Below are 24,259 nucleotides of genomic sequence, written 5' to 3'. Positions count from 1 at the left end.
CTGATGAGTGGGTGACATTCGACAACAGCGAACCGACGTTGACAGCTTCCAGCCAGAAACTTTTTCGTGACAAGCCCCCTGACTCCCAAATCGAGGTTCGTTTAACTGAGCTTTGTGGGTTCTTTTTTGCTCCCTCCCATCTTTTTCATATACTTTTTATGAGAGTTATCCTTTTCTCATACTACAGTTTGTAGAAACGAATAAATGATTGAATGAATGACTGCAACAGACGAGTACTATCTGGCATTTATAATGAATGTGGTTGCTCTCACCATTTTACATTTTTATCCCCGACTCCCCCTGACTCCTTATCGTAGTCCACAGCAAACATCCCGCCCCCTTACATCCCTTCCACCTTCCAGGCATGTCGTATCTCTGCTCTTTACTTTCTTACCTTACCTTAACTTAGCTTACCTCCCATTCCCCTAATACCCTTATATCACCAGCCAAATCCCACATTCTCATTCAACTTCCAGCATCAAACCCCTAAAACCATATACCCCTCATAGATAAACCGAACCGGGATCCTAACCCTTCCTCCCAGCCCCGTCCCGCCTTTCTTGCCCCACCCCGTTCCCCATCCCCGTCACCTCCGGGAAGGAGACGAGCCCCTGTTGATGCCATGCCAGCCGCGGCCCGGAGAAGTGCTTCGAGACCACCTCTTGCTGCTGCTGCTGCTCCGCCAGCCACGGCTTCCGCGACCGCGGCCGCGGCTGCGGATGCGGATGCGGCTCGAAGCGCCATCGTTGGAAGTTCAGCGGACCCGGGGCCGCCGGCTTTGGGTTGGTTTTGGGGGCAGGGATGGGGACGGGGGTTGCAGCTGGAGTTAGGATCGCGGTTGTGGTTGAGTTTGAGGGTGTGGTTGTTGGCGCGGGAGACGGGGGTAAGTTTGGAGCTGAAGTCGGAACTGGCATTGGACAGGGCGTGGGGTCCGGCGATTCGGCGCCCATTAGTAGAGCTGCGGCGTAGTAGCGCGAGCCGTTTTGCGAGAGGAGGGGTTGTTGTGGTTGGGAGGGTGGCTGTGAGGATGGTGAGAAGGGTTGCGATTGCTGTGACAGGGGTTGGGGTTGTGGGGATGGGGAAAGCGGGAAGAGGTCGGGTACGTGGACGTAGCCCTCCTCATCATCCGGGGAGTTAAGCTGCATGGGAGTTTCGGAGTGGATTTGGTCTACGCGTGCCCGTGATGGAGGCTGGAGTGGAGGTTCTTCCATGGCCGTGTTAAGGTTCCTGGCCATTTCTTTGGCCTTCTGACGAGCCGGGTTAGGGATCGGTTGGAAGCTGCTGTACGAGAAGGCCGCCCGTTTTTGGCCCGTCAGCGTCGGGGTGTCCCCGAAGTGGTTCTTGACTTGGGCGTCGAACGCGGCGAACGTGTCGCGGATAAGGCAGCTCCTGGGCGGAGACGGATATGAGACGTCGTCGTTTACCATGTCGACGATGATCGGATCTTCCCCTGTCACAGGGCCTTCTCCCGTACCTCCTTCATCCATGACGATGGCCGAGTCGCCATTTATATCTTTAATGGGCATATTGCCATCCGTAACTAACGTACGGCCAGCAGCCCCTGGTAGCGCAAGCGGCATCGGGGAACCGAGGATACCACGGGAGACACGAGGAGGTTGGCAAAACGGAACAAACGATGGCTCCGCTGAATCGTACCCCGGCCAAGTCCACACCGGCGTCTTCTTCTTGTACTCGGCTATCAGCTCGTCCGGGTTCGCGGGTCTGCGAGAGGGGATGTTGCCAAACGGATCTCCTCTCTTAGATCGAGGACCAGAATCCGGCACGCCCCATCGCATGCGCGGCCGCAGTGGCGTGAAGGGAGCGGCGCGTTGGGGCGTGACGGGTTCCGGAGCAGGAGTCGTCATGGGCACATTTTCGGTATCCATGTTTGCCGGTGAGAAGCTCGATATCCTTGCGAATGCTTCACTTGCCGCTTGCGCTTGTGCGTGGACGCTCATGGCATCATCCTCCTCGTCCCCATTACCCTCGATAGTATCCCGGATACCACCCGGAACCCCCTGAGCTATAGGAGTTTCCAACACTGTCTCAATCTCAGTGTCAAGATAAGCCGACTCCTCATAATCATCCGCCCCGTCAATATCCTGCTCCAGAAACACGTCCCCGAAAGTATCAAGCCTAACACCGGTTCTCTCGTCCTTGGTGGCTAATGTCGGGCCTATGCCCACGGCTCCCTTCACGGAAAAGTGTACGCCCGTGTATTGGAAGAGGTAATTGATGAACTTGAGGCACGTGGCACAAGGCTGCGAGTCGATCATGATGACCGCGGACCGCGCCTGTCCCAGCGTCGCGTGCTTCAGTGTATGCAAATTCGCAAGGCACCAGTCCAAACTCATCTTCCCCTGTCCGCCATTCGCCGCCAACCTCTGCTTATTAGTCAGTTCCACCGCGTACCACGCCGCCAGCAAAACCTCGACGTGTCCGGCGTGGGCGCGCCCCCTATGTATGTCGTCCTCCAGCTTCTTCGGGCCGTTGTCGTGCTTGTTGCCCGGGAAGTGGAACTTGAGCAGCTTCGCGATGTGGTGGAGCGCGACGTAGTTCCACTGGTTCGTGTCGAGGCACTTGTCGTGGCGGTCGCCGCCGGCCCGGAAACCGCTGTGCGCCGACATCAGGATGTCACCCGAGGCGGCCTTGGACGTGATGATACCGATCGTCTTGCTGCGGTCGAGCGGGATGTCGGACCGGATCCGCAGCACGGGCGCGAAGACCACAATGTCCCGCCCTTGCTTCGCCAGCTTGTAGTCCGGGAACCCGAGGTCAGAGCGCGGGCCGCGCACTGTAAAAGAAAGGGGGTTAGTTAGTAAGATAAATTCCTTACAATAACTGACTATCTAACAAACTCAAGGTTGTATATCATGGCTTCTTGGAGACGCCAACGCCTGAGAAACTCGGGTTTACTCACTAGCTCGAACGACGCTCCTACGACCAGGTGAAGACAGGATGTCGAAGATGATCTTGCGCGTATTCTCAGCATCGGGGTGCTCTCGGCCGATTCCAACTGTGTTGAGGAAGAAGTCCCTCCGGCGTGCCGCGAGACCTTCGTTTCCCGTATACGACGAGGCGAGGACGCGATCGTGGGTCAGGGCAGCGCCCTGCTCGACGAGGAACCATACTATATCGACATGGCCCATGAGCGCCGCGAGCTTGCTGCAGGGCACGGATTAGCACCGTCTATGCTGGAGAGTCCCACATTGCGGTATGTATGTAGTAAGGAGATGGTGTCACTCCACCCACATAGGTGTTTCACGAAGTCCCCGTTTCACCCCGTTCTGAGGTTCGGTCGGTGCATCGATGATGCCCGGTTGGCAAGCTAGCTTAACGACGGCTTCGAAGTCACCCCTAAGGCATGCCCGGTGAATAGGTCTTAAGCCGAGTTCGGGGTCGGCGGGGAGATAGAGGTTATCGTCCATATTTGTGGGTGAAATCTAAGTATACTATTATATGTTAGTCGATGCGGTGAAAGTCTTGAATCCTACTTTTTCAAGGTAGCATGAGAGTGAATAAGGAGACGAGTCTTAAACGGGGCGATTACAGTCAAGGGGGAACGCCTTCGACTACGACGTTAAATAATGGTAACAAGTATCGTTCGGGGATGGCTCAGATTCTTAACAGGAATCTACTCAATATATATCCAAGAAGGCACATAGAGATCTTATTACAAGATACACGTAAGAAGAGGATCAACGCTTACTAGAGATGATGATATTCCCAGACTACTCCTAGGTTGTCAAGTGAGAAGAGAAGAGTTTAGGTGAGAAGACAGGTAGCTTTGTAGTATATAAGCAAACTAGGCAGACGAAAACACTTATAGTCCAGTGAGCGGGAGGTAGGGGATGATTACGCCGTTCCCGTCTGTGCTCGAGGACGGAAAGGATACCTGCATGACTATCAACCCTACCTACCTACCTGGCAATAAGAACCTCGACTCACAGCTCACCCACACCTTATAATGCTAGCAACGGGCTTAACAGACTACCCAGAAGACGCACACCTACAAAACGCCTTCTTCACCATGCTCCCAAAACATGAACACACAATTCACGGGGTAGGTACAGTATCAAGGATGAGCCATAGGGCCCAGCCAGCCTCTTGCTTTTCCAGCTAACTAGAAGCATACCGTGCGTGAAAGACGGGCAAGCAGCTCTTCGAGGCGAGCAGGATGAGCCAGGCAACTATCCGGTGGCGTGCGGGGGCGTAAGAAAAAAAAAAGCAAAAAGTGTCAGAGCTTCGAATTTCTATCACAAGTCATATTCTCGAGGAACCTGGATCGGGGGGGTAGGGGGGCTCACAGTACGAACGACACACTCACCGGACATGCCACGTTAACGTCAATGGAAGCCACACAGCTGCCGTCTACAAGAACTCTCGACAAGCACCCCTAGGTAGACGGCGGCTATATCATGAACTTCCCTATACCTAATGATCAATCACATCACGCATCAGAAACACCAGGAACAAAATATAGCAACAGCAGAAATGTATTAGCTCAAGCGACCCATTCTATATAGCCAGTCCGAGTCCCTCTCATGCAACCATTCGTGCGCCAAGGCCGTGCAAATATTGCAGAAATTCCAGATGGGATATCCTTTCCATTCCCCATAAGCACGGTACATACACCCATTCGTTGTATGTACGTAACCCATCTGATTGTTTGATAGCTCGAAAAAAATCTGATCCCGGTCAGACTTCGAGAAAAATCCGTAAAAAGTATTTAAAAAAAAAGAGCTGGGTAGGAATCGAGATGTGATAGATGTGATATCCCATATATGCAAAGCGCCCTTGTAATGTGCCGGGATATCGATAACCGTTGTCGTATCGTTCCATCCTAATTCGATTCATTGTTTTATCTCATTCCGTTATGAGATATTCCATTTCCCCCATATCAACTAGTAAAGCAGAGCAATAGCAAGATTCTATGCTGATTTCAAGTCGAGATTAGGATCCATATGTCCTTATGCCCTTGGAGTAATCATCTAGATTACCGAACCGTCAAATTCCTTCTTTCTCTCTCTTCGTTCGGTTCGGCTCGGTTCGATTCCGTTCGTTAGGTAGGCTTAAATTTAAGCCCACTTGGCCAACACGGCCATCAATCCACAACCCAGCGCCACGCATCCAAGCGCAGCGAGTTGGACCTTGAGGCCGGCGTTGCGCATGTACTCGTTGAACATGAACTCGTGGGCGAGGAGCTCGACCAATCCAGTGTAGATAAGGATACCAGCGCTGATAGAGTCGAATACGCCGTTGATAATCAAAGTCTTGGGGCTTCCGGGTTGAAGAGTCGCGCGCACACCCAGGCCGATGGCGATAGAGATCGGAGTGCTGAGCGCATAACCCAGTCCCAGAACGTACGGCATCCACCACTTCGAACTAGGCCACGTTGCGGATGCGAGTCGGGAGCCGAGACCGAGGCCCTCGAAGGTCTGGTGGAAGACGAGGACGATGTACAGGACGGTGAATTCGTCTCCGGCGACAGCCAGCGTAAGACCAATGAAGATGCTGTGAAATACAACACCAAATTCAAGGATAAAGAGGCCGGTCATCTGCGCGGCAAACACGGCGTGGTTATCGTTCTCGTGGTGCTCGCGCTGGTGACCAAGGTGGTCGTCACCGCCAGGCGGGTAACTAACGTCTGTGGGCAGTCCGTTCATACCGCCTGCGCTCTCCTTAGTAGCGGAGCCGGCTTCAATGTCGCGGTCGGCCATGGGAGTACCTTGAGCGCCATTTCCAAGGGCATCCACGGAGTGGTCGATGGCCTTAGCGTCGTTACCGTGGTTATGTCCGAAGAAGTCGAAGCGGCTGGCGAGTAGTTCAATGGTAAACATGGTAAAGACGGTCATGAGGCAGATACCTGCCGCCCAGTCGTAGCTGGTAATAGGCCCATCAGGAAGGCATGGCGAATTCAAGGCGTCGAACGCGGGCGATAGGAGGTGCATGAAAGCTGTCCCAATGATGACTCCCGAACCGAAGTACTTGGCAATGAAGAATGCCGTTCCGTTTACCCTCATTCTTGAGCTGCGTCCCAGCCAGATGGGTAAGACGGCGCCGATAAGCGAACCGACGAGGATGACGAAAATGGCGGAAATTCGCAGGCCCATTCGTCCGTCGTAATCGTTGCCGGTATCACAATCCACTGTTACACTGGATCCTGCCTCAGGGGCATCGGACGCATCGTCCTGTCGGGCTCGTAGGGCCGCGCCCAAGACCTGATGTAAGAGGGACATCTTGAAAGGCTTCGACGACCAAGTCAATAGAGGTAGTTTCGCGTAAGGATAAGTACGATAGTGATGAAGATCCTTGTAGTTGACCTTTTTCTAACTAGACGCTAGAAGATTGTCGAGAGCGCAAGGAGGACTCCAGATGAATATTGGTTCAGAACTTTTCGTAACGTCCCAAGGCTAAAGAATAGAATTAGCGGGTATGTAAGAGCGGGAAGATGCAGGTATAAAAATTCTTGTCCTTGCAGCCGCAGAAAATTGGTAGGGAGGGTTCGGTGAGATTGTTCAAGAATAAAGGAATGTCCCAACAAGGTGTATGTCCTAACTTGGTAATATGTCCTTGAATGAAGAAGAACAATCTCCTTATGGGAAAGGAAGTGGGATTTTACATGGAACTAGAGCCACTAATCGGAGAAGGCTCACGCGAAAGGGAACCTTGATGGCTTTACGCCGTCAACCTAATACCATGCGCAGGAAAAGCTTGTTACGTACCCAAATTCATGGGTTTCCATGCTAAATCGTGATGAACAAGTGAGGGCGGAAATAGTAAAAACCCCAAGTTGGGGAATGGGCTGATGATAAGAAAATGCGTCTTACCTGTTGAAGCACTGGAGGTGGATGATATTGATGCTTCCTATCCCTCCCCTTTGAGGAGAAAAACCCAGGCCTTACGGATACGAGTACCAGTCTCGTAGAATAAATAGTCCTTCTTCTAAAGGATAAAGAAATGGATTGTTTTGGCGGATGGCACCAACAATGGTGATAATAACGTTGGTGTTGGTGTGGGAGAAAATAGATGCGCGTTTTACAACGTGAAATGGATAAGTTTCTATAGGTAGATTATTCTCCACGCTTCGTAGCTTTCTAGAAGATCTTGCTGAAGGTTCCGGAAAGATGTACGATCCTGCAGAGAGCGGGAGTGATCCAAGAATACACTTTTATTGGAATCCACGTAGATCCTATCCGTGGCAGGTACCCGCGTGTGAGGGTGAGAAGACGGCGTCGAAAACCAAGTATTCGGCGAGAACCACGGCGAACACGGCAAAGACTAGCAAAGCCCGTGAAGGATAGGTGAGCTCTTTGACGAAGACCACAGCAAAGACTACGACGAGAACCACGGCGAAGACCGTAAGCCCCACAGACACGACAACCGGATTAGAGGCTAGATCCTTGGGGACGATGGCGGCGAGTTGAAGGCTACAACAAGGTTAGGTAAGTAACTAGCGTAGCGTGGAAAAGTTAAAGGACGGGAAGTATGGTGGCTTCAGATTAGCTGAAGAAATCCAGGGTTCTAGACAAGGAGGGTGAGTTCAAGGTTAGACGCCCCGACGCCTCTATATGAATGGATGGCCCAAGGTTACGAATGTTATACATGTTACAAATAATTACACAAAGTATACAGACCGAACCAGGGCAGACGATAGGGCAGAATGACGGAAATGACATAACACCCTTTATCTCTAAGCTTCATTATGGAATTTAATTTGTTCAGCTTGTCTATTAAAAGTAAAAAGGTAACGGTACGGTTACTTTGTGTGCGGGAACGCTCCAGTAGAGTGGGCACATCCAAGGGCCTGGGAGGAAGGAAAAATCAGACGAGGGATTTGAAGAGGGAGTAGGAGAGGCACTGAGAAAAACTAGGCGAGCTAAAGAGAGACAAACGTCGCAGAATGTCATGATCACGGTAAAAGTGAGGACCTTGATGGCCAAAAACAATACCGGACTTGCAACCACAACCGCACCAAGTTGAAATAATTGTCAGCAAAGTGGTTGGTCCTTCTAGTCCCTCTCCGCTGGGCTCTGGCCCAAGATTGCTTAGAACGGCTTAGACTGGAACCATATAATCGGGCGGCCATTCCTTCCTCGGAAATGGGAACAAGGATCTTCGCTTTATTGGCCAATCATTGGCTGATCGGTGGACAGGGATTACCGGTGGAGTATAAGTACTCCTCAACTTTACTTGATACCTACTTAACAGTTGTGTAGTTTATCCATCTGATCAATTGATATTTCCTGGATCAACATGAAGCTTCATCATCGGTAAACCAAAGCAGATTTGTTTATGCCAACCCTTCTTGCAGATTTCCTTTTTGAACATTATCCCATATAAAGCATCTTGTATTCTCCAATTTAATCAATTTACCATTACATGAAATAAGCATTTCCCAGTTACTTTCGTGGGCAACGTGACACCCGGGTATTGCGTTCACATGGCTTGGCTGTCGTGTGATAAAAGGTAAAAATAACGTCTACTACCCCATATGAACTACGTAATGTTGCAACATATCTCAGTTCGCGACGCTCCAGGGCTGTCTAACAGATTAGATTAGACCGAGATCACAAGTATGGAAACCGACGTTGGTACGAACGTTGAAATCGCGACCAAACTGCATCGTCCGCCTGAGATATTTAGGCCTCAATGCCCTCAAATCGCGCTCTCTTCGGTGACACTTTAACACTTCGTCCATCTATTATAGACCCTCTTACACAAAAATCGGAAAAGTTCCTTCTGATTTAACTATTACTTACATGCAGGATTATGTACCAATACATATCCACCACCTGCTGACATGAATAATCCCCCCTCTATCAGAATTCAGGGTGCTGTGATACGTCGGTTGGGACCGCGGCTAGGCGTTTTCAAACCCCATGTCGGTGCATTAGCCCGCCCATCAAGGTTCTCCATCTTTACGCTTAACTCAGCTGGGCTTGGCTGGCCCTCAAGGTTCTCAGCCTCCAGTACGTACCGACCGTCCCAGCTGAACCTCACCTTTACGTCCAAGTCTCGGCGTGCATGACCCCTCCTTTACGACATATATATTTGGTTTTCGATTGACAATTTACAAGGCACAACATTATGATTGAGAGAGTGAGGGCAAGAGGAATTTCTGGTCAATGATCCTGATTTTATGTGTGTAGACGTAGAGTCTACTTATAAGGCACATTATGTACATCCAAACCTGCCCCCAACTGCATAAACGTTTTTATGCGGTTGTTTTACCCAAGACCAACAACTTCGAGCAGCTTGCCATATACGGTACAGGTGGGTAGTTCAAGCAAGTTTCTTCTTAGGCGGCCCTTTTCTAGGCGCCAGTGATAAGGCTATCATGCGATAGTCATGAACCAAATGACAGGTCAGACGAGGCTCGGATTTATGTCTGTAGTAGGGAGTAGCTACCCTTGCGGCAAGAGGACATTATGCTGGATGCTGAGATCCTAGAGCGGCGCTCCTCCGCGTGGTCCAACTTATATCAACTAGGTACTCTCAAATCGCCTTGCAAGTGTTAGTCGCAGGGCTATTCGTAGGGTGAGGCCGCCTTTGGGGTCATTACGAGTCCGGTCGCACCAATATGCAAGCCAGGGCAGATATGTACCTACACAACTGGTATCAAGGTGTCCAAGCCCCCTGGCTCACCGAATGGCAGCATTGCCCATGGTAATATGACATATTAACTCGACGCGCCTGCCTGTCGTCAAATTTCATTTATTGTCAATTCAACGACTCTTTTGGATATGCGGAATATATCGGGAGGACCAATATCACCGCGAGTGGACTGTGCCACCGATGGAGCAGACGATGCGACCGTAAATGACTCTACAATCGGTCAATGATATATCTCCAATTCGAGTTTGACAAACGATGCAGGTGCGGCGTTTTGCGAGGGTTTCGTGACTACAACCCACTAAGGGATCGAGGTTTGCATTTGTCGTCAATCATCTTCTCGGTCATCACGACGAGAACTGTACTTCCATTCCCAAAGTGCGAAAAGGCGAGTCGAGACGCCTTAGGTCGATGCTACTGCCAAGGCTAAAAAGCAAAGACTTGACTCGGCCCTCCCACAAAAGACCGACTCGTAAGTGCTGATCTAGGCGCGCCTTCAGGACGCCCGAGTACTCTTCGTCTTCTTCATTGGCCGGCGGGTCCACATCTGGATCATCCAGCCGCCACTCCAACTTAGCTTGGAAACTCCTTTCCTTCTTCTTCTTTGGCTGGTTCTGGATTGCTTCTTTCGGCGACGCCACGACCTCACCCGTGTTTAGAGGTGGACTGGGGAGGGTGTCGTCTAATCTCCATTCCATTTTCGCTTGGAAACTCCTGTCAGACGTAGCATCAGACGTAGCATCAGACGTAGCGCTAATTGGTGCCGGTGCCGGTACCTGGTCTAATTCTTCGTTGATAGACCAAGATCCTCTCTTCCTCCAGAGTTCCATGCCGACCACCCAATCGCTTTCGTAGCTGTAGACGTTAAAATCCATCTTCGAGGCGAGAGAGCAGTAACTCCCAGCCATGACGGCGTAGCTCCAGCTGATATTTCCCATCAGCGGGTTGATAGTCATAGTCGCCGTAAGAGGGGTGCCTTTATGCGTAGGCAGCGTCGCGAACCGTGCACCGAAACTCATCCCGCCGGATTTGTTCAATGTTCCGTAATATAGTTCAGCGCCTGTACTGAACCGACCATAAATCCGTTCTCGCTCGCCGTTTCCCGTTCCGTTGCCATTAGCTGCTACCAGTTGAACCGGCGTGTTCAGGTGTCCAACATCACCGCCGAAATTGTACAGTCCGCGCACTCCGAGTAATCCACCATCAGTCGATGCAAGACCCTCTACCGCATAGCGACCCTCGTCGTATTGTGCCATACCCAAGATGGTACCCCCATTCCGCAGCGTCTCACTCGACACGGCGCTCAGCTGCAACTGTAGCGTAGGCGAAACCCTCCTAACCACCAGCGCCTCCAGCATCGACGCCGGCAAGTAGAGCCTCCCATAGGAAACCGTATCTTTGATCAGCTTTCCGCCTAATCCTCTCGTCCTCTGGGGCAACTCCGCAAGTGGGCGATAACTCCTCAGGAGATCAGGCAGGGGTATCTTCTCGCTCTGAGCAATAGCATTGCTGAGGGGTACCGTCGAGTACAGGTACGATATAGAACCATCCACAATGCCCACACTGCCAAGCTGGTAGGAAGTTGCAAACTGGGGTGTTGCGAGAGAGGAGAGTGTGAGGCGAAGGCCACGAGGCGTAGGGAAGTTCAGAAGAGCATCGGAGGTGGCGTTGAGCGAGGAGTAGCTATTGTCGCGGTTCCAGCCGGTGGCAGCGTAGAAGGCGGACTGGATATAGTCCATGAACTCGCGCATTGTCGTCGGCGCATACCCAGCTAGCCGGCGGGAGGCAAGCTAGGTATAGGGCAGTGCTACCGAATGTGCATTAGGTGAGGTGTTGTGGGGTGGATATTGAGGTTTGGTGCTTGGTGATTTTTGATCGTGACAACGATGCGCATGCATTAATTATTGAAGCTCTGCACAAAAGAAGCTTAAGACTTTAATCAAGGCATATGTGATTTACCGATATTTATCCGAACGAACCCAACCAACCGGATAATATTACATAATCTGTTATTCTTACCCAATACTGTCTTATTCCTCACTTTGCATATTCGATTTATGAATGATTAAAGCTAATCTTCGAAGGACCAACATTGAAGGCTCTAGATATCTACCTCAACACAATGATTCCATACTATGGTTCCAGTCCGAGGCTCTTTGGCCAAATATCTCCAACAAGCTGACGTTATCTCCGGCAGTGATCTGTACCTGGGCGGAACCCGCGGGAACCCGCAGGATTCTCAACTTGGCCTTCTCAGCTAGTCCGCTCTACTATCGGGATAAAACATGTACGGAGCAGGCGCAGCAGACATATATCGCCGTCTTATATCGGGACTAAAGTCACACCGATAACCATTCAACATAACACTCAGCATGATGTTCAGCATAAATTTATTACCTAATTTGACAATAGCGGCGTAGACCCGGATACTGTTATCTTCCTTTCGGGCGCCCGGGTCCCGGGTACGGGCAGTGACTCACGATAGCCTCCCTATGGAGACTATGCCAGCATTTTGAGTGGGATAGATGGCTTTCTAGGCATCTTTGAGGATGCGTAACTAAAGATTGGCATGTATTCGTGGTCGAAAGAGAGACTGTCGGATTTCTAAGCGCCCAGGCAGTATAGGGGCTTGTTGAACAACATATAAACTAGTAGTCAGAACGATATTTCAAGAGAATGTTCATCCATCGTACAAAGAATTCACTCTCAGATCCAAAATTAAATCATAAATTCATACTTGCCTAAACTCTTCAAACATCATGGCTGAAACTCAAGTCTGGCTCATCACAGGGGCATCCCGTGGCCTCGGTCTCGAACTCACCAAAACTGCCCTGAAGGCTGGGCATAAAGTCGTCGCGTGCTACCGAAGCAAGGCTAAACTCGGTACCGCTTTGGCAGAAATCGAGGCTCTTGGCGGAACCTGGTTACAGCTCGACGTAGCTGCCGAGGACGTTGAGTCCAAAGTCCAGTCCGTCGTAGCTGAACACGGACATATCGACGTCCTTATCAACAACGCCGGATACGGCATGCATGGAAGTATCGAGGACACAAGGTATGTATACCAATCCTTTCAGGAGAGTTCCAAGAACAACACCCTAACACAGTTGGCAGCGTTGATCAGATCGACGGCATCTTCAAAACCAACTTTGTCGGCTCCCTTCGCACAATTCAAGCTGCGTTGCCGTCCATGAGATCGCGTCGCTCGGGAACCATCGTCAACATCAGCAGTTCACTGGGCGTAAACCCTGCCCCCGGCTTCGGCATCTACTCCGCGTCGAAGTTTGCTCTGGAAGGTCAGTGGAGCACCAGCTACCTACATAAGTACCTATTCAGGTATATCGGCATATATCTTACTAACCGCTCATAGCCGCCACCGAAGCCCTCCAAGCCGAACTAACCACATTCAACATCCGCACCCTTCTCATCGAACCCGGGGCGACAGCCACCGAATTCGCCGACCCGTCGGGGACCGGCGTCCAGGTACCCCTAGGCTCGGCCTACGAAGGCACCGCGGTGCACTATACCCGCGAAATCGTGAAGTCGCCCGAGTACCTCAGCCAAGCCGCCCCACCGGCCAAGGTCGCGCAGCGGATCGTCGAGGCGGTGGACCGGACGGGGGTTTTCGCCGGCAAGGAGGAGGAGGTCGGCCTCCGGATCCCGCTCGGCGCGGACACCGGCTCGGAGGTGGAGAAGCGGGCTGCTATGATGGCGGGGCTGGCGAAGGATGGGAAGGATTTGTGGATGAGTATTTACACGTAGTGTACTCTTGTCTGTGGTGAAATTCGAGAAGGTTGTGATCGTTGGAGGCGGTTATGGCGATAACGAAGGGGATCGGAGTTTTTGTAAGGGGGTATAGTTATTGGTCATACGGGATACCTCTCCACTTACTCAATATTTGAATATATATCAGAAGATGATGAGTTGACTTTTTTAGCAGCACCATAGCCCTTGCAGTAAACCTTCTCTTTCCTGCCACGCAGTCCTTAGCTTAGGCCAGGTTACATTCATACGTAGCTAGGAGGCGTAAATAGATCCCGTAGCAATCAAGGTCAAGATAGTTCCAATAACATACCTATGTGTACAACCGGGGCTGAACTGTATGACGCTAGGTACACATAGCCTACACATCATATCCCCCTAAGGAGATCAGTCCTGGCATACGACATGTCAACTAGCCAGCTGCCAGCTCATCAGTTTCACCACACACTACACAATAGCCCGGTACCAAGTCGACCAATTTTCATCATAACACAATCCAGCCGCACAGCGTCATCATTGCCAGCTAGCCCAAAGAACAATATACATTACGAAGCGAAAAAGGTCAGCACGCCGACCCTACGTAGCATCTCGAAAAAAAACATCCGAACGCATAAATCTAGTCCCATCATGCTTTTCCTTTCCTACCTACCTATTACCTAGGCAGATATTTAATGCGCCCACTGCCTACCATGCGGTCTCGTAATCCTCCCCCTGAGCTTCCGAACCGCCCTCTTCGTCTCCGTCTCCGTCCCCGCAACCGTCCCATTCTGCACCCCCTGCGCCATCCTCGTCACCGTCGTAATATGGCTCCAATCCGCGCTATCCTCGCCCAAGCTCCAGGCCATAACCCCGCCTAGGGCCATCGGCTCGATGATCTCGCGGAACTTGCGCTCCATGAGCGCGGCCGTGTCCCACGTCCAGAACAGCCGGCTCTCCGCGTCCCAGTACCACATGCCGCCCTGCTGCTCGTCGAGGATACCGTTCGCCAGCGCCTTCGGGAACGCGGCGCTGATGTCCGGGCCGCTGCACGTGCCGAACGCGGACTGGCACCCGACACCGCAGTGCGCGGCGGACGACCCGCAGTATCCGTACGGCGAGCAGCACGCGCCGTCGGCGAAGCCGGCGCACGTGAAGCCCGTGCCGGCGCCGCACGAGCCGTCGGACGTAGCGCTCAGATTCGTAGGCGGCGGCGCGGGGAACACGTTCGCCTTCTCGAAGGTCACGGCACCAGACGTGCCCGCGTCGCTGCCGTCGTCGTTCTCGGCCTTGACGATGGGGCAGCCGAGGGGCTGGGTGCAGGTCACGTTGGCGGGGGTCTCGAAGTACTTGGCGTAGTAGGCGAGGCCGAGGTTGATCTTGGAGGGGGGGCAGCCGAGCTCGAGGTAGCGGTGGATGGCGTCGGCGGAGCCGACGACGGAGGTGTGGTGGTTGGTCGTCGTGTCGCGGCGGTTCATGATGTCGTAGGTCATGACGTTGACCATGTCGACGGCGGACCAGATGGCGGGCGCCTTGGCGGGCGTGTACGCGATCAGGTCGCCCTGCTTGGCGGGCACGGCGATGGAGAGCTGCTTGGGCGCGATGGCGGCCTTGATAGCGTGCAGCAGCTGCGGGAAGGTCGTGATCTCGGACGTCTTGTTCGCGTTGGGGATCTGCTTGTAGTCGGCGCCGTTGCCTCCCGGGTACTCCCAGTCGATGTCCACGAAGTCGAAGCCCAGGTCCTCGACCATGGCGGCGATGTTCTTCGCGTACGCGGCCCGGCTGGCCTCCGTCTTGGCGCCGGCCGAGAAACCGGCCGTGTCGCCCCAGCCGCCCAGCGCGATCCCGACTTGCGTCCCGTTGTCGAACATGGCGCGCACGGAGTCGACGGGCATGAACGGCTCGTAGGTGCCGGCCGTCTCGGGCGCGAAGAGAGAGGAGTTGGCGAAGGCCATGATGACGTGGGTTATGCCGGCGGTGATGTTTTTGCCAGGCAAGATGGACATGTGATATCTGGGAGTGAAGGTTAGACGACCCACCTACCAACCAACCTATACGATTCTAGATTGGGAGGGGAAGAGGGAGACGAACTGGTCGAAGTATACGATGTTACGAATTTGTGCGGCGGCGAGCCCTGCCGTGGCCAGGCTGGCCAAAATGTTGGTTGGTCTCATAGTGAATGTAGAGGTAAGCTTGCTCGATAGTCAAATGAATGTAGAATATGAAGAACGAAGCGAATGAATGAACGGTACCGCCAGGAAAGATAAGTCCCCCTAGTTTTGTAAAATCGAATCGAGCCCATCTTGACGTCCTTGTGGTTCTTATAAGTCATAGTCCCTAGTCACTGACTGAGTGAGCTGACTTGGCTGACCGGCGCACCAATGTTGATCCCCGTCATTCACCGGTATGTGTATACTATGTACATGTATGATGTAGCCTTGAGCTGCTATATAGGGATGGAGACATGGAGCAGTAACAGGGAATGACGTGGGGAGACCGGCTTGGGATGGCTTGATGCACGAGAGCGGTTGGTTCGTCCGTTGGCCAATTACCCTACCCTATCCAAGTACTGACCCTGCTGCGAAATTATGATCGCTCAAGCCATCTGGGGAGACCACTCATGCGATAGATCTAGCCCTTCTGACAAGCCGGCTTAGAAGCCATCGTAACTGTCGTATTGCATGCGAGACGCTAAGCAAACCAATTAACTAGGCGAAACGGTCCTGCAAAGTTCAACGCATGCCCTCGAATCCGGCATTACATAGGGCATCTAAGACCCCGGAACCCTTCTAGGGAATTGCCGTTCAGGTACAAGTGGCGTAAGGGGTGTGGAGCGGCTTGAACTGTGTCCCCAGAAAATCGATGGGGATCCATCCGTTGGTTGATCTTGAAACTGTGAAACAAAGCGTCGAGGCGGCGCAAACAGCCAATAGATTAACAGACTTCCTTATTCGTTACCTCCTACCTTCTTGGTCATATCCTACCCAATCTATTCAGCACGACCATAGAGTATCGTACATACAACTTTCTCCGTCACGTTGCATAGATGACATGGACAAGCTTTCTTAGAAGGAAGAATACAACATCTGTGTACGTCCGGGACAGTCGGGATAATTGGAATATACAATGTAATGCGATATCCTGGCTAACATGGCTGCCCTGGCTGTCCTAAAGAAAGACTAGATACCTACCGTAGGTGGGATGTGGGACGGGCAGAAGCACATGCCTATGCCATGCGATCTTTTCAGCCTTAGCCAAGATCTGCGCAGTAAAAGCCTGTCTTGGCTCGGGGTTCCGGTCGCTTGGTATCTCCGTCCAATACACTACTATATCAATGCCATACTCCCTAGTAGTCGCGGTTAGTTTTTTTTTAATTTCGAAGTTGTCGCAGAGAGACAATTCTCCTGTTCGCGGTCAAAACATTCCAACTAACACGATCTCCTTAATATCAAAGTACGGCAACTGCCTTTTCGTTGGTAGTTAATATTTGACGACACTCTTATGTTCCCGACCGTGCTCCGGATTCCATGCGGTTGATCACAAGTAGTTTCGGTAAGTGCCGAAGTTGGCTTGGCAGCTGCTTGGACGGCCTAGGTGGCCCGTTCTCGGGGACAAAATCTAGCTTGAATTGTGGCCCTTTATGCCATGCATCTTCATGCCTTGATTCTTTTCAGGCTTAGCATCATTCGACGAATTATAATAGGGGATGTTAATCCCTTCCTCCCACCTCGTGTTTTTGAGTTGACTGATACAGGTAGTAACTCCGAAAGCCAACCTGATGGCTCAAAGTTCAATCAAGACTCTCCAAGTCAATCGTGGCTCGTTCTGAAAGATCCTGTTCCTATGGCGATGTGAACGAAGTAGTAGAGTTGTATTGATATTGCATAAGTTTGTTTCAAGTATCAGGATTTCCCGTGGTTGCTAATCGGCCGACGACTTCAGCATTCGTCAACTGTAGTTAAAATTGAACAGGTAGATATTTTCAAGTTTTAAGATGGACTCCTGAGATGCATTTTTAGTCAGCTATCAATAGGAATAGTAGGTATTTAGAAAAAGGGGGCTGATGATTACCCCTTTTCTTGAATTCGCGAAAGGGATCGATATCTGACTACCTAGACAGAATCGATTAGTCAAATACCTAACAAACGATCGAAGTGATTGACTTATCAAATATGATCGATGAGGGATTGGCGTACTTAATAGAAGTGGAATTTGATATCGTTTACATTGCCGATTTTCGAGTTCGTCGATGTCTCATTCTTGCTCCGAGATTAATAACCTGGGGTTTCTCGGCCGAAAGTGTCGCTCCCTGGTGGCGTATATATGTTGTCTCGGTCCAAGCGCCGGGTAACTGCATATTTACGTAGGTCCGCATATAGTGGATGGCCATAACAGCCAAGTAATCGAAGGTCGTCCTTGATCTTCGATGGCTGCTGCTCAGGCGACCGGCAATAGGAACTATCATGGTGATACAAGATCAAAATCGATTTGTTTTGACAAACACTCGTGTTTTAGTAAGTCTGCATACAACAAAGGTTAAGATCCGAGACATGCACACACGCGAGATCTCTGCAAGACTAAAGTTCACTTGCAGGACCAAGAACTACCTACATAACATGGAAACGGCGGTGATGCGGTCGGGTGTCCGTAGTTGCTTTTTTACCCGCCAAATCGGATCTAGCGCCAGTGCTGCCTTTGCTCGCTCAGCTTGGCTCAGCTCATTCTCAGCCACGTGCTATTAGCAGCCAGATTCATGAAGATTTATGAATAGATGCGTGCTGCCTCGACGAGCTCCGACTATGGTATCAATGTCGCTGCAGAGCAAGGATGGCCCTCTTAGCCTCGTCTAGAGATTTTGGTGTGTCCGGAGCCTTTGCAACGCCACCGGCCTTGCGCCTTGCCCACACGATCTTCGACTCATCGCCGAAATCCCACCACCCGCTTCCGCCTTCCATATGTATTCGCGACCTTTCTCGCCAGGAGGAGATCCATCTCTCGTCATCCATCTCCCTAGGCGGGTCGTCAGGTAGGGATCTGCCGGTCACAGGTGGCTGCCACCTATCCTGGAGAATACCACATGCATCGAGCCGATCCCGATCCCACATAACGTAGCCCCACTTCCGTAGCGGAGCCTTCTCTCTCTGGTAGACGGACTGTCTTAAAGACTGCGATTCATGAGCCCATTTCCAGATCGTGAACGGGCCATTATCAGGGTCTTCGAAGAAGGCCGACTTGACTCGGAAAGCGTAATCTTGCGAATTTCCGTAGCCGGAAACCGAGGCATCTCTATCGTCGATTCCTTCGTAGTTTATATCTTTCAAGGCTCTGTAAAGGGTCCGATCCCGTGTGGGAGGAATGCGCCCCTGGTGAAGGAGATCATACCTCTGTGTATAGGTGTTTGCTTTTGCTATACTCTCCAGAGTAACCAATCCCTGGAAGAGCACAGTCTGAAGATCAGGCGAGCCAAACCACTGGGCTGGCTCGACTTCGAATTCTCCCCAAAGAACATCGTGTGCTGCTATATCATCAAAAGCTACTTGCAAACATTAGCTCTGTACTAGTACATTATTGGGCTTCGATAATGTTGGTGCTCTGACCTGGAGAGATGTGAAGGAATAGAAACTCGTGGACGCAGGCTATTTGTTCAATTTCCCAGGGCGCGAAATTGAGGAGAAACTCGTTCATACACTGGCCCACTCCTTCATCAGACATCGTGGTCTTACGGAAGAGGTTATAAAATATTTCGATAGCATATAGTGCGCGCATAATACGACGTTTCTCGGACTTTGAGGGCTCCAGCGACAGGGAAGTTTGTTCACCATGCGTTGGAGTAGGCAGTTTCCGTATATTTGTCTTGACAAATTCGTCGGCCAGCCTAGAGACAGTAGACTGCAATTTTGCAATGGCAGCGGCCTCAGCGATCGTGACAGAGATACCAGAGTCCACATGCCTGTTACTAAGATGGAGCGCACAGAATTCCCGCACCAACGATATTGTCGGCCCCGGCAAGCTTGACGCCTGTAACGCGGCTAGTGCTTCGGGTCGTACATCACATGGATCTAGATGGTTGAATACGATACGAGTTGAGATCCCCGATGAGTTCCCTGAAAAGCAGTACCAGAGCACGCGACAACTAAGAACGGCGCAGTGAAGGGTATCGAGACTGTCTAACTCGGAGAGAATCGCCCTGATTAGCTCCGGTGGCAAGCGCTCTAGAGGCGATGCCACAGCTCCCGATTCGCGCTCCATGGCGAGGTAGCTTGCGACGGGCGGTAATTACCTAGAAGCGACAACTGAAAGGGCTGGCTTCTACAGATTAAGAGGTCTCGAGGAGCTGAGCAGTGATAGCTGATGAGGCGCGAACTTCGGACCCGGAAGAAGTGCTATAGTGAGCTAGTTGTAAGAGCAACCGTGGTCAGGCTGAAGTTTTCAATGTTAGGATGTAAGGTGGCGGACATGATGCTCCGGGTCTGCTCAGGCATCCGGCGTATCGCCTAACTGCCCCGCCTTACATACACATAGTTTGGTATCCGAATTCTATAAATAGGTCTCTTGAAAGTGTAATTATAAGATGTCCTGTAGCCAGAGAGCGGAGTATATTAATACCGACTTAGTGATGTGAAAAAGGAAAACTCGGGTTGTTGTTCAAAAAGTGATCCCTTACTCCAAAGCACAGGTTCCGCGTCCTCGGTGACTCCACTTTCTCCCAGACGGTCGCAAAGTGGGACTCCGAATCCTCGGTGTACATAGTAGGAGGTGGTCGGAGCCCATTACAAGACATCCATGGTATCCTCAAGTAGGGTACTTGGGGGAGGCTTTCTCATCTTGGACGGCGTAAAATCAATATACCGCTTAACCATCCAAAATCATGCCATTGCAGTTCCACAATATTCAATAAATAAAATTTACTTTTAAATCCATAGGTCTTGTCCACTGATAGGGGATTCTACACTAGTCCTTGTAATACGGTATTCGTTGTTTGGAAGCTATAAACTGTTAAGAAATATCCGTACTTATTTATGTACTGCGCCTGGTCGTGATGTGCATATCAAATGTCGAATATTCGCTCTCTTTTGGGAAATCGAGGTTTGTTTTGATTGGCGCTGGTCGAACTCTATTGATAGAGCCACGAGAATCTAAATGCCCGAGACCCATGTGCTTTACAGTGGGGCAAAAGTTTTGAAACCCAAGCGCAGCTAGCTACAGTGGTACAGTATTCCTAAACGGACTAAACCAGTGCAGAGCAGTGCTAAATTGAGCAGTTGCCGTGGTGATTGTCAATGCAACACGGGTGGAAGGGGTGGAAGGTCCAACTGACAAATAATATTCTGCGCTCATTGTTGATCTACCCAGACAGGCTACTCTAGTGCACCTCACTTTCCCCTCCATTTTAGCTTCTTGGTCACCGTCTCAACATATCCTCTAAAGTCAAGACACATCATCGAGCCAGCTGCGAAATCACTTGCATCTTGATCCTCTTCTGTACTTCGCACTTCTGCATCCTGCAAATATTTCCCCGGCGGCGCTGCGTATGCACAACGCACGAAACACTTTCTACCCGTCTACATTGATCGCCTGAGATGCGTCAACCGAGTTCATCGAGCTTTTAGCTTGTTTGGACGACACTCCGCATTCACTAGGCTGCCTTTCGCCAATTTACACATTTATTTACACATTTTGCGCATATACCCATTTACGCAATTACGCATTTGCACAGAATTATTCTGAACATCCAATTCAACAGGTCGCTGGGTCAATGCGCTGCGGAATACGAGTCACTCTGACCACCACTCATTAAACCAAACCAACTCTTTTAAAAAAACACTTCCATGAATACACACCACCAAACACTTAGCTGACTCTCGTCCACATCGCTTTGAAGATGGACGCGAGCTACCTTTCCCAACAAGTTAACACCATCATCGGCCAGCTACATGGCCTATTCGACGAGATTGGTGTTACTAGCCATGATCGCGAAACTAGGGAGGCCGAGGTAAGCAGCATAAACAATTTCATATCGCATCCGCATGCACTAATAGGGGCAATACACAGCTTTTCGCAGCGCTCTCGGAAACCCTCAACAACCAAGTCAAGCAGGTGACGGCTGAGAAGAAGGGTTTGGTAGACGAGGCGCAACGAATTATCACCACAATTCGTCAGATGGAAGCTTCTCTCGACGGTACTCACTCGCAGCGTAACTACCATACCGGAGACGACGATCTCCGCGTCACTTACCCGCTCACACGATGCCTGCCTATGTTAAAGGAGAAGCATAAGCAAATAAGCAAGCTTCATCGCGAGCGATTTGAACAAGTCAAGAGTAAGTAAAACTAGACATGCAAGATGGTCCTAGAACCACGACAATGAGTGGACCATGCTAATTTACTCCTAGAACTTGTCCAGGCACTCGAGTCTTATTCCTCCCACCTCGAGCCGACCTTTGTTAAGATCGCGTTGCCGCCGACTGGGCAGAACCAGTCTATTCCTCCTACCTTTGACCTGTCTCCTTCCTATGTCAACGAACTCGACGACGAATTTACGCGAGTGTATGAAGAGTATACTCGGCGGGTCTCGATCGTCAAATCCTTGTCAGAACACATCATCCAGCTATGGGCAGAACTGGGCACGCCCCAAGCACAGACCGACGGGGCGATCGTCAAGTACTATCGCGATGCACCCGAGCAGCTCGGCCTGCACGAAGAGGATATATCCAGACTCCGCAGCAAAAAGGATAAGCTAGCGGATGAGAAGAAGAATCGTGAGAAGCGCCTGAAGGATCTCAAAGCGTCTGTCGAAGCACTATGGAATAAGCTGGGTGTCGAGGAATCGGAGCGTAAGGCGTTCTTGAACAGCAACCGTGGTTGCGGCGTCCGACAAATTAACGAGTTCGAAGACGAACTGGCAAGATTAAACGAGCTCAAGAGACAGAACCTTCATCTATTCGTGGAGGATGCGCGATGCAAGCTCCAAGAGTTATGGGACGCGTTGTACTTCTCAGAGGATGAGATGCTCGAATTTACGCCAGCTTTCTCTGACGTCTACAGCGATGCGTTGTTAGAAGCCCACGAACGCGAGATCTCTCGACTAGATACCCTACGAGAGCAGCGTGCCCCCACTTTAGCTTTGGTCGAGAAACATCGTACCCTCGTCCACGATCGTGACGAGCTTGCTGCTTCTAGCCAGGATGCGTCTCGACTAATGATGCGCGGCCAGAAGGGAGAACGACGAGATCCTGGTAAGCTGTTGCGAGAGGAGAAGATGCGAAAGAGAATTGCCAAGGAACTGCCCAAGATCGCCGCGGAGCTTGCTAAAATGCTGGAGAAATGGGAAGACGAGTACGGTCGCCCATTCCTTGTTCACGGAGAAAGGTACCTAGATCTACTAGAACCCGAAGCCCCTGCACAGGCCCCGGGTGCTAGATCGAAGACTCCTGCAGGCCCTCCACCGTCGGCAAATAGGGGCGTACAGAGAGCAGCGCCACCCAGCCGAGGCAACAGCACTACTAGCAAGGCGGCTACTATTACAAGATCGAAGACGCCGACAGCGAACGGGAACGGGAATGGGAATGGGAATGGTACCATCAAGAGAGCTGGGCCTGGCCATGCATCGAAAGAGTCGAAAGACCTGAAAGACTTGAAAGGCAGCCCGTCTAGGATACCGGCACGAGTTCCCTTGTCAAATCTCAAGCATGGTAGCAACTCGCCTGAGAGACCCCGACCTGAATCGCGAGCAGGTCAAGGCGTCCTGCGCCCCGGCCCCCCGCTCATGCGCGCGCCACCTCCCAAGATGAGAGACCTAGGACCGCCTCCCGAGTTGGAGACGCCGACCAACCCTTACCGCAACGTTGGGCTTGGTTCAGGTAGCTTTGTTCGAGCTGTCGACCCTGAGGATGTGTACGATGACCGGGTGTTTAACGATGACCCATACGAGCGAAGCTCATATCAGACTTACACGAGGTCCCACCCGCATCAAAATGGGCAGATGCCTATACAAAATGAGCGTCTTGCACAGTCAGCCTATCCTCAAGCGCCTCCACCTAGACAGATTTCGAACACGTCTACAGTCGTGAGCGGATCGGAGAACTGGGAGACATACGATGATAATTCCGAGCCTGAGCCGGATGCGTCTGATGCATATTACGCTAAGGTACGAGCTGCGAGAGGAAAGCGCTTTACGCCCGAGAACGGCTATCCGCATCCCCAAGCAAACCAGCCTAAGCGACAGCGAGGTATCCCCCCGGCAATGCATGCTGGGCATGCTGTAGACGCTGAGGGCAACCGCATCATTTCAGGCAGTGAGTGGACAGATGAGGATGCCTACTAAGTATTTAATTGTTCTTACTGCTGGACGATAACGAGCTCCGACAAATTACGCGATTCTCTGTTACGATTCATTGGATGCCTCTCACGATCGGTCATCATCAACGGCGCCCTTCCGAAAGTCCCTCACGTTAACGTTCTTGGTCAGTTCTTGACACTTTCGATTTCCGCACACTACTTCTTCTCTTTATCTTCCTGTATTTGTTTTTAATTGCATTAGGATTTCTACCGCCGCAAGGCCCCTAAGGTGGAATCCTCTTTCGACAAATTGGGCGTCCGTCCAATTGAAACCAGTCGATAACACATAGCACCTGAGACGTTTTGATAGATGCTCAAGGTCGCTTCGGACAACTTTCTGTGGAATTACATACTCTCTGTTGGAACATAATCGGAAAGGGGTCGAGGGCGGAAGGTCAGCAAGCAGGAGGGGGGTCGGATTATCGGAATAGGCGTCGGTACATTAAGGCGTTCAAGATGGAGATGTGCATGCTTGATTTTTTCATACTCTGATTTCCCTGACCAACATGATCGCGAATAGTAAAATTCGTCATCACTGAAACAAAGACCGACTTGAAGTCGGTAAATTGCCT

At 51.2% G+C, this 24,259-nt stretch overlaps 7 protein-coding genes across 7 annotated transcripts; 2 read left to right on the top strand and 5 right to left on the bottom strand.

Annotated features, from left to right (window-relative positions):
• Positions 1 to 220: 220 nt before the first annotated feature.
• On the bottom strand, positions 221 to 3,754 carry F4807DRAFT_413051 (uncharacterized protein). The gene is made up of 3 exons (XM_047996831.1): positions 3,710 to 3,754; positions 2,921 to 3,452; positions 221 to 2,794 (listed from the first exon to the last, which is right to left on the bottom strand). The coding sequence occupies exons 2-3, from the start codon at positions 3,147 to 3,149 to the stop codon at positions 528 to 530; spliced, it is 2,496 nt and encodes an 831-aa protein (XP_047857655.1). The 5' UTR covers positions 3,150 to 3,452; positions 3,710 to 3,754; the 3' UTR covers positions 221 to 527.
• A 1,324-nt stretch (positions 3,755 to 5,078) lies between these two features.
• F4807DRAFT_457219 (ZIP zinc/iron transport family) lies at positions 5,079 to 6,239 on the bottom strand (the record flags this gene model as incomplete). Its single annotated transcript, XM_048001007.1, has 1 exon — positions 5,079 to 6,239. The coding sequence occupies one exon, from the start codon at positions 6,237 to 6,239 to the stop codon at positions 5,079 to 5,081; it is 1,161 nt and encodes a 386-aa protein (XP_047857654.1).
• Positions 6,240 to 9,386: 3,147 nt separating this feature from the next.
• On the bottom strand, positions 9,387 to 11,521 carry F4807DRAFT_312408 (mitochondrial inheritance component MDM10). The gene has a single exon (XM_047995073.1). The coding sequence runs from the start codon at positions 11,364 to 11,366 to the stop codon at positions 9,963 to 9,965; it is 1,404 nt and encodes a 467-aa protein (XP_047857653.1). The 5' UTR covers positions 11,367 to 11,521; the 3' UTR covers positions 9,387 to 9,962.
• A 768-nt stretch (positions 11,522 to 12,289) lies between these two features.
• On the top strand, positions 12,290 to 13,423 carry F4807DRAFT_312364 (putative short chain oxidoreductase/dehydrogenase). The gene is made up of 3 exons (XM_047995072.1): positions 12,290 to 12,667; positions 12,727 to 12,908; positions 12,983 to 13,423. The coding sequence occupies exons 1-3, from the start codon at positions 12,375 to 12,377 to the stop codon at positions 13,372 to 13,374; spliced, it is 867 nt and encodes a 288-aa protein (XP_047857652.1). The 5' UTR covers positions 12,290 to 12,374; the 3' UTR covers positions 13,375 to 13,423.
• Positions 13,424 to 13,625: 202 nt separating this feature from the next.
• Positions 13,626 to 15,868, bottom strand: F4807DRAFT_312309 (glycoside hydrolase family 18 protein). The gene is made up of 2 exons (XM_047995071.1): positions 15,442 to 15,868; positions 13,626 to 15,363 (listed from the first exon to the last, which is right to left on the bottom strand). Exons 1-2 carry the CDS (start codon positions 15,522 to 15,524, stop codon positions 14,043 to 14,045), a joined length of 1,404 nt encoding a protein of 467 aa, XP_047857651.1. The 5' UTR covers positions 15,525 to 15,868; the 3' UTR covers positions 13,626 to 14,042.
• A 2,162-nt stretch (positions 15,869 to 18,030) lies between these two features.
• On the bottom strand, positions 18,031 to 19,779 carry F4807DRAFT_312305 (uncharacterized protein). Its single transcript, XM_047995070.1, has 2 exons — positions 18,948 to 19,779; positions 18,031 to 18,883 (listed from the first exon to the last, which is right to left on the bottom strand). Exons 1-2 carry the CDS (start codon positions 19,597 to 19,599, stop codon positions 18,156 to 18,158), a joined length of 1,380 nt encoding a protein of 459 aa, XP_047857650.1. The 5' UTR covers positions 19,600 to 19,779; the 3' UTR covers positions 18,031 to 18,155.
• A 1,249-nt stretch (positions 19,780 to 21,028) lies between these two features.
• On the top strand, positions 21,029 to 23,985 carry F4807DRAFT_312289 (microtubule associated protein-domain-containing protein). The gene is made up of 3 exons (XM_047995069.1): positions 21,029 to 21,343; positions 21,403 to 21,670; positions 21,743 to 23,985. The coding sequence occupies exons 1-3, from the start codon at positions 21,233 to 21,235 to the stop codon at positions 23,671 to 23,673; spliced, it is 2,310 nt and encodes a 769-aa protein (XP_047857649.1). The 5' UTR covers positions 21,029 to 21,232; the 3' UTR covers positions 23,674 to 23,985.
• Positions 23,986 to 24,259: the final 274 nt, after the last annotated feature.

The sequence above is a fragment of the Annulohypoxylon truncatum genome, assembly GCF_022578515.1.
Source record: "Annulohypoxylon truncatum strain CBS 140777 unplaced genomic scaffold F4807scaffold_5, whole genome shotgun sequence".
NCBI classification, from domain to species: Eukaryota; Fungi; Ascomycota; class Sordariomycetes; order Xylariales; family Hypoxylaceae; genus Annulohypoxylon; species Annulohypoxylon truncatum.
This window is presented reverse-complemented; position numbering and strand designations above follow the sequence as displayed.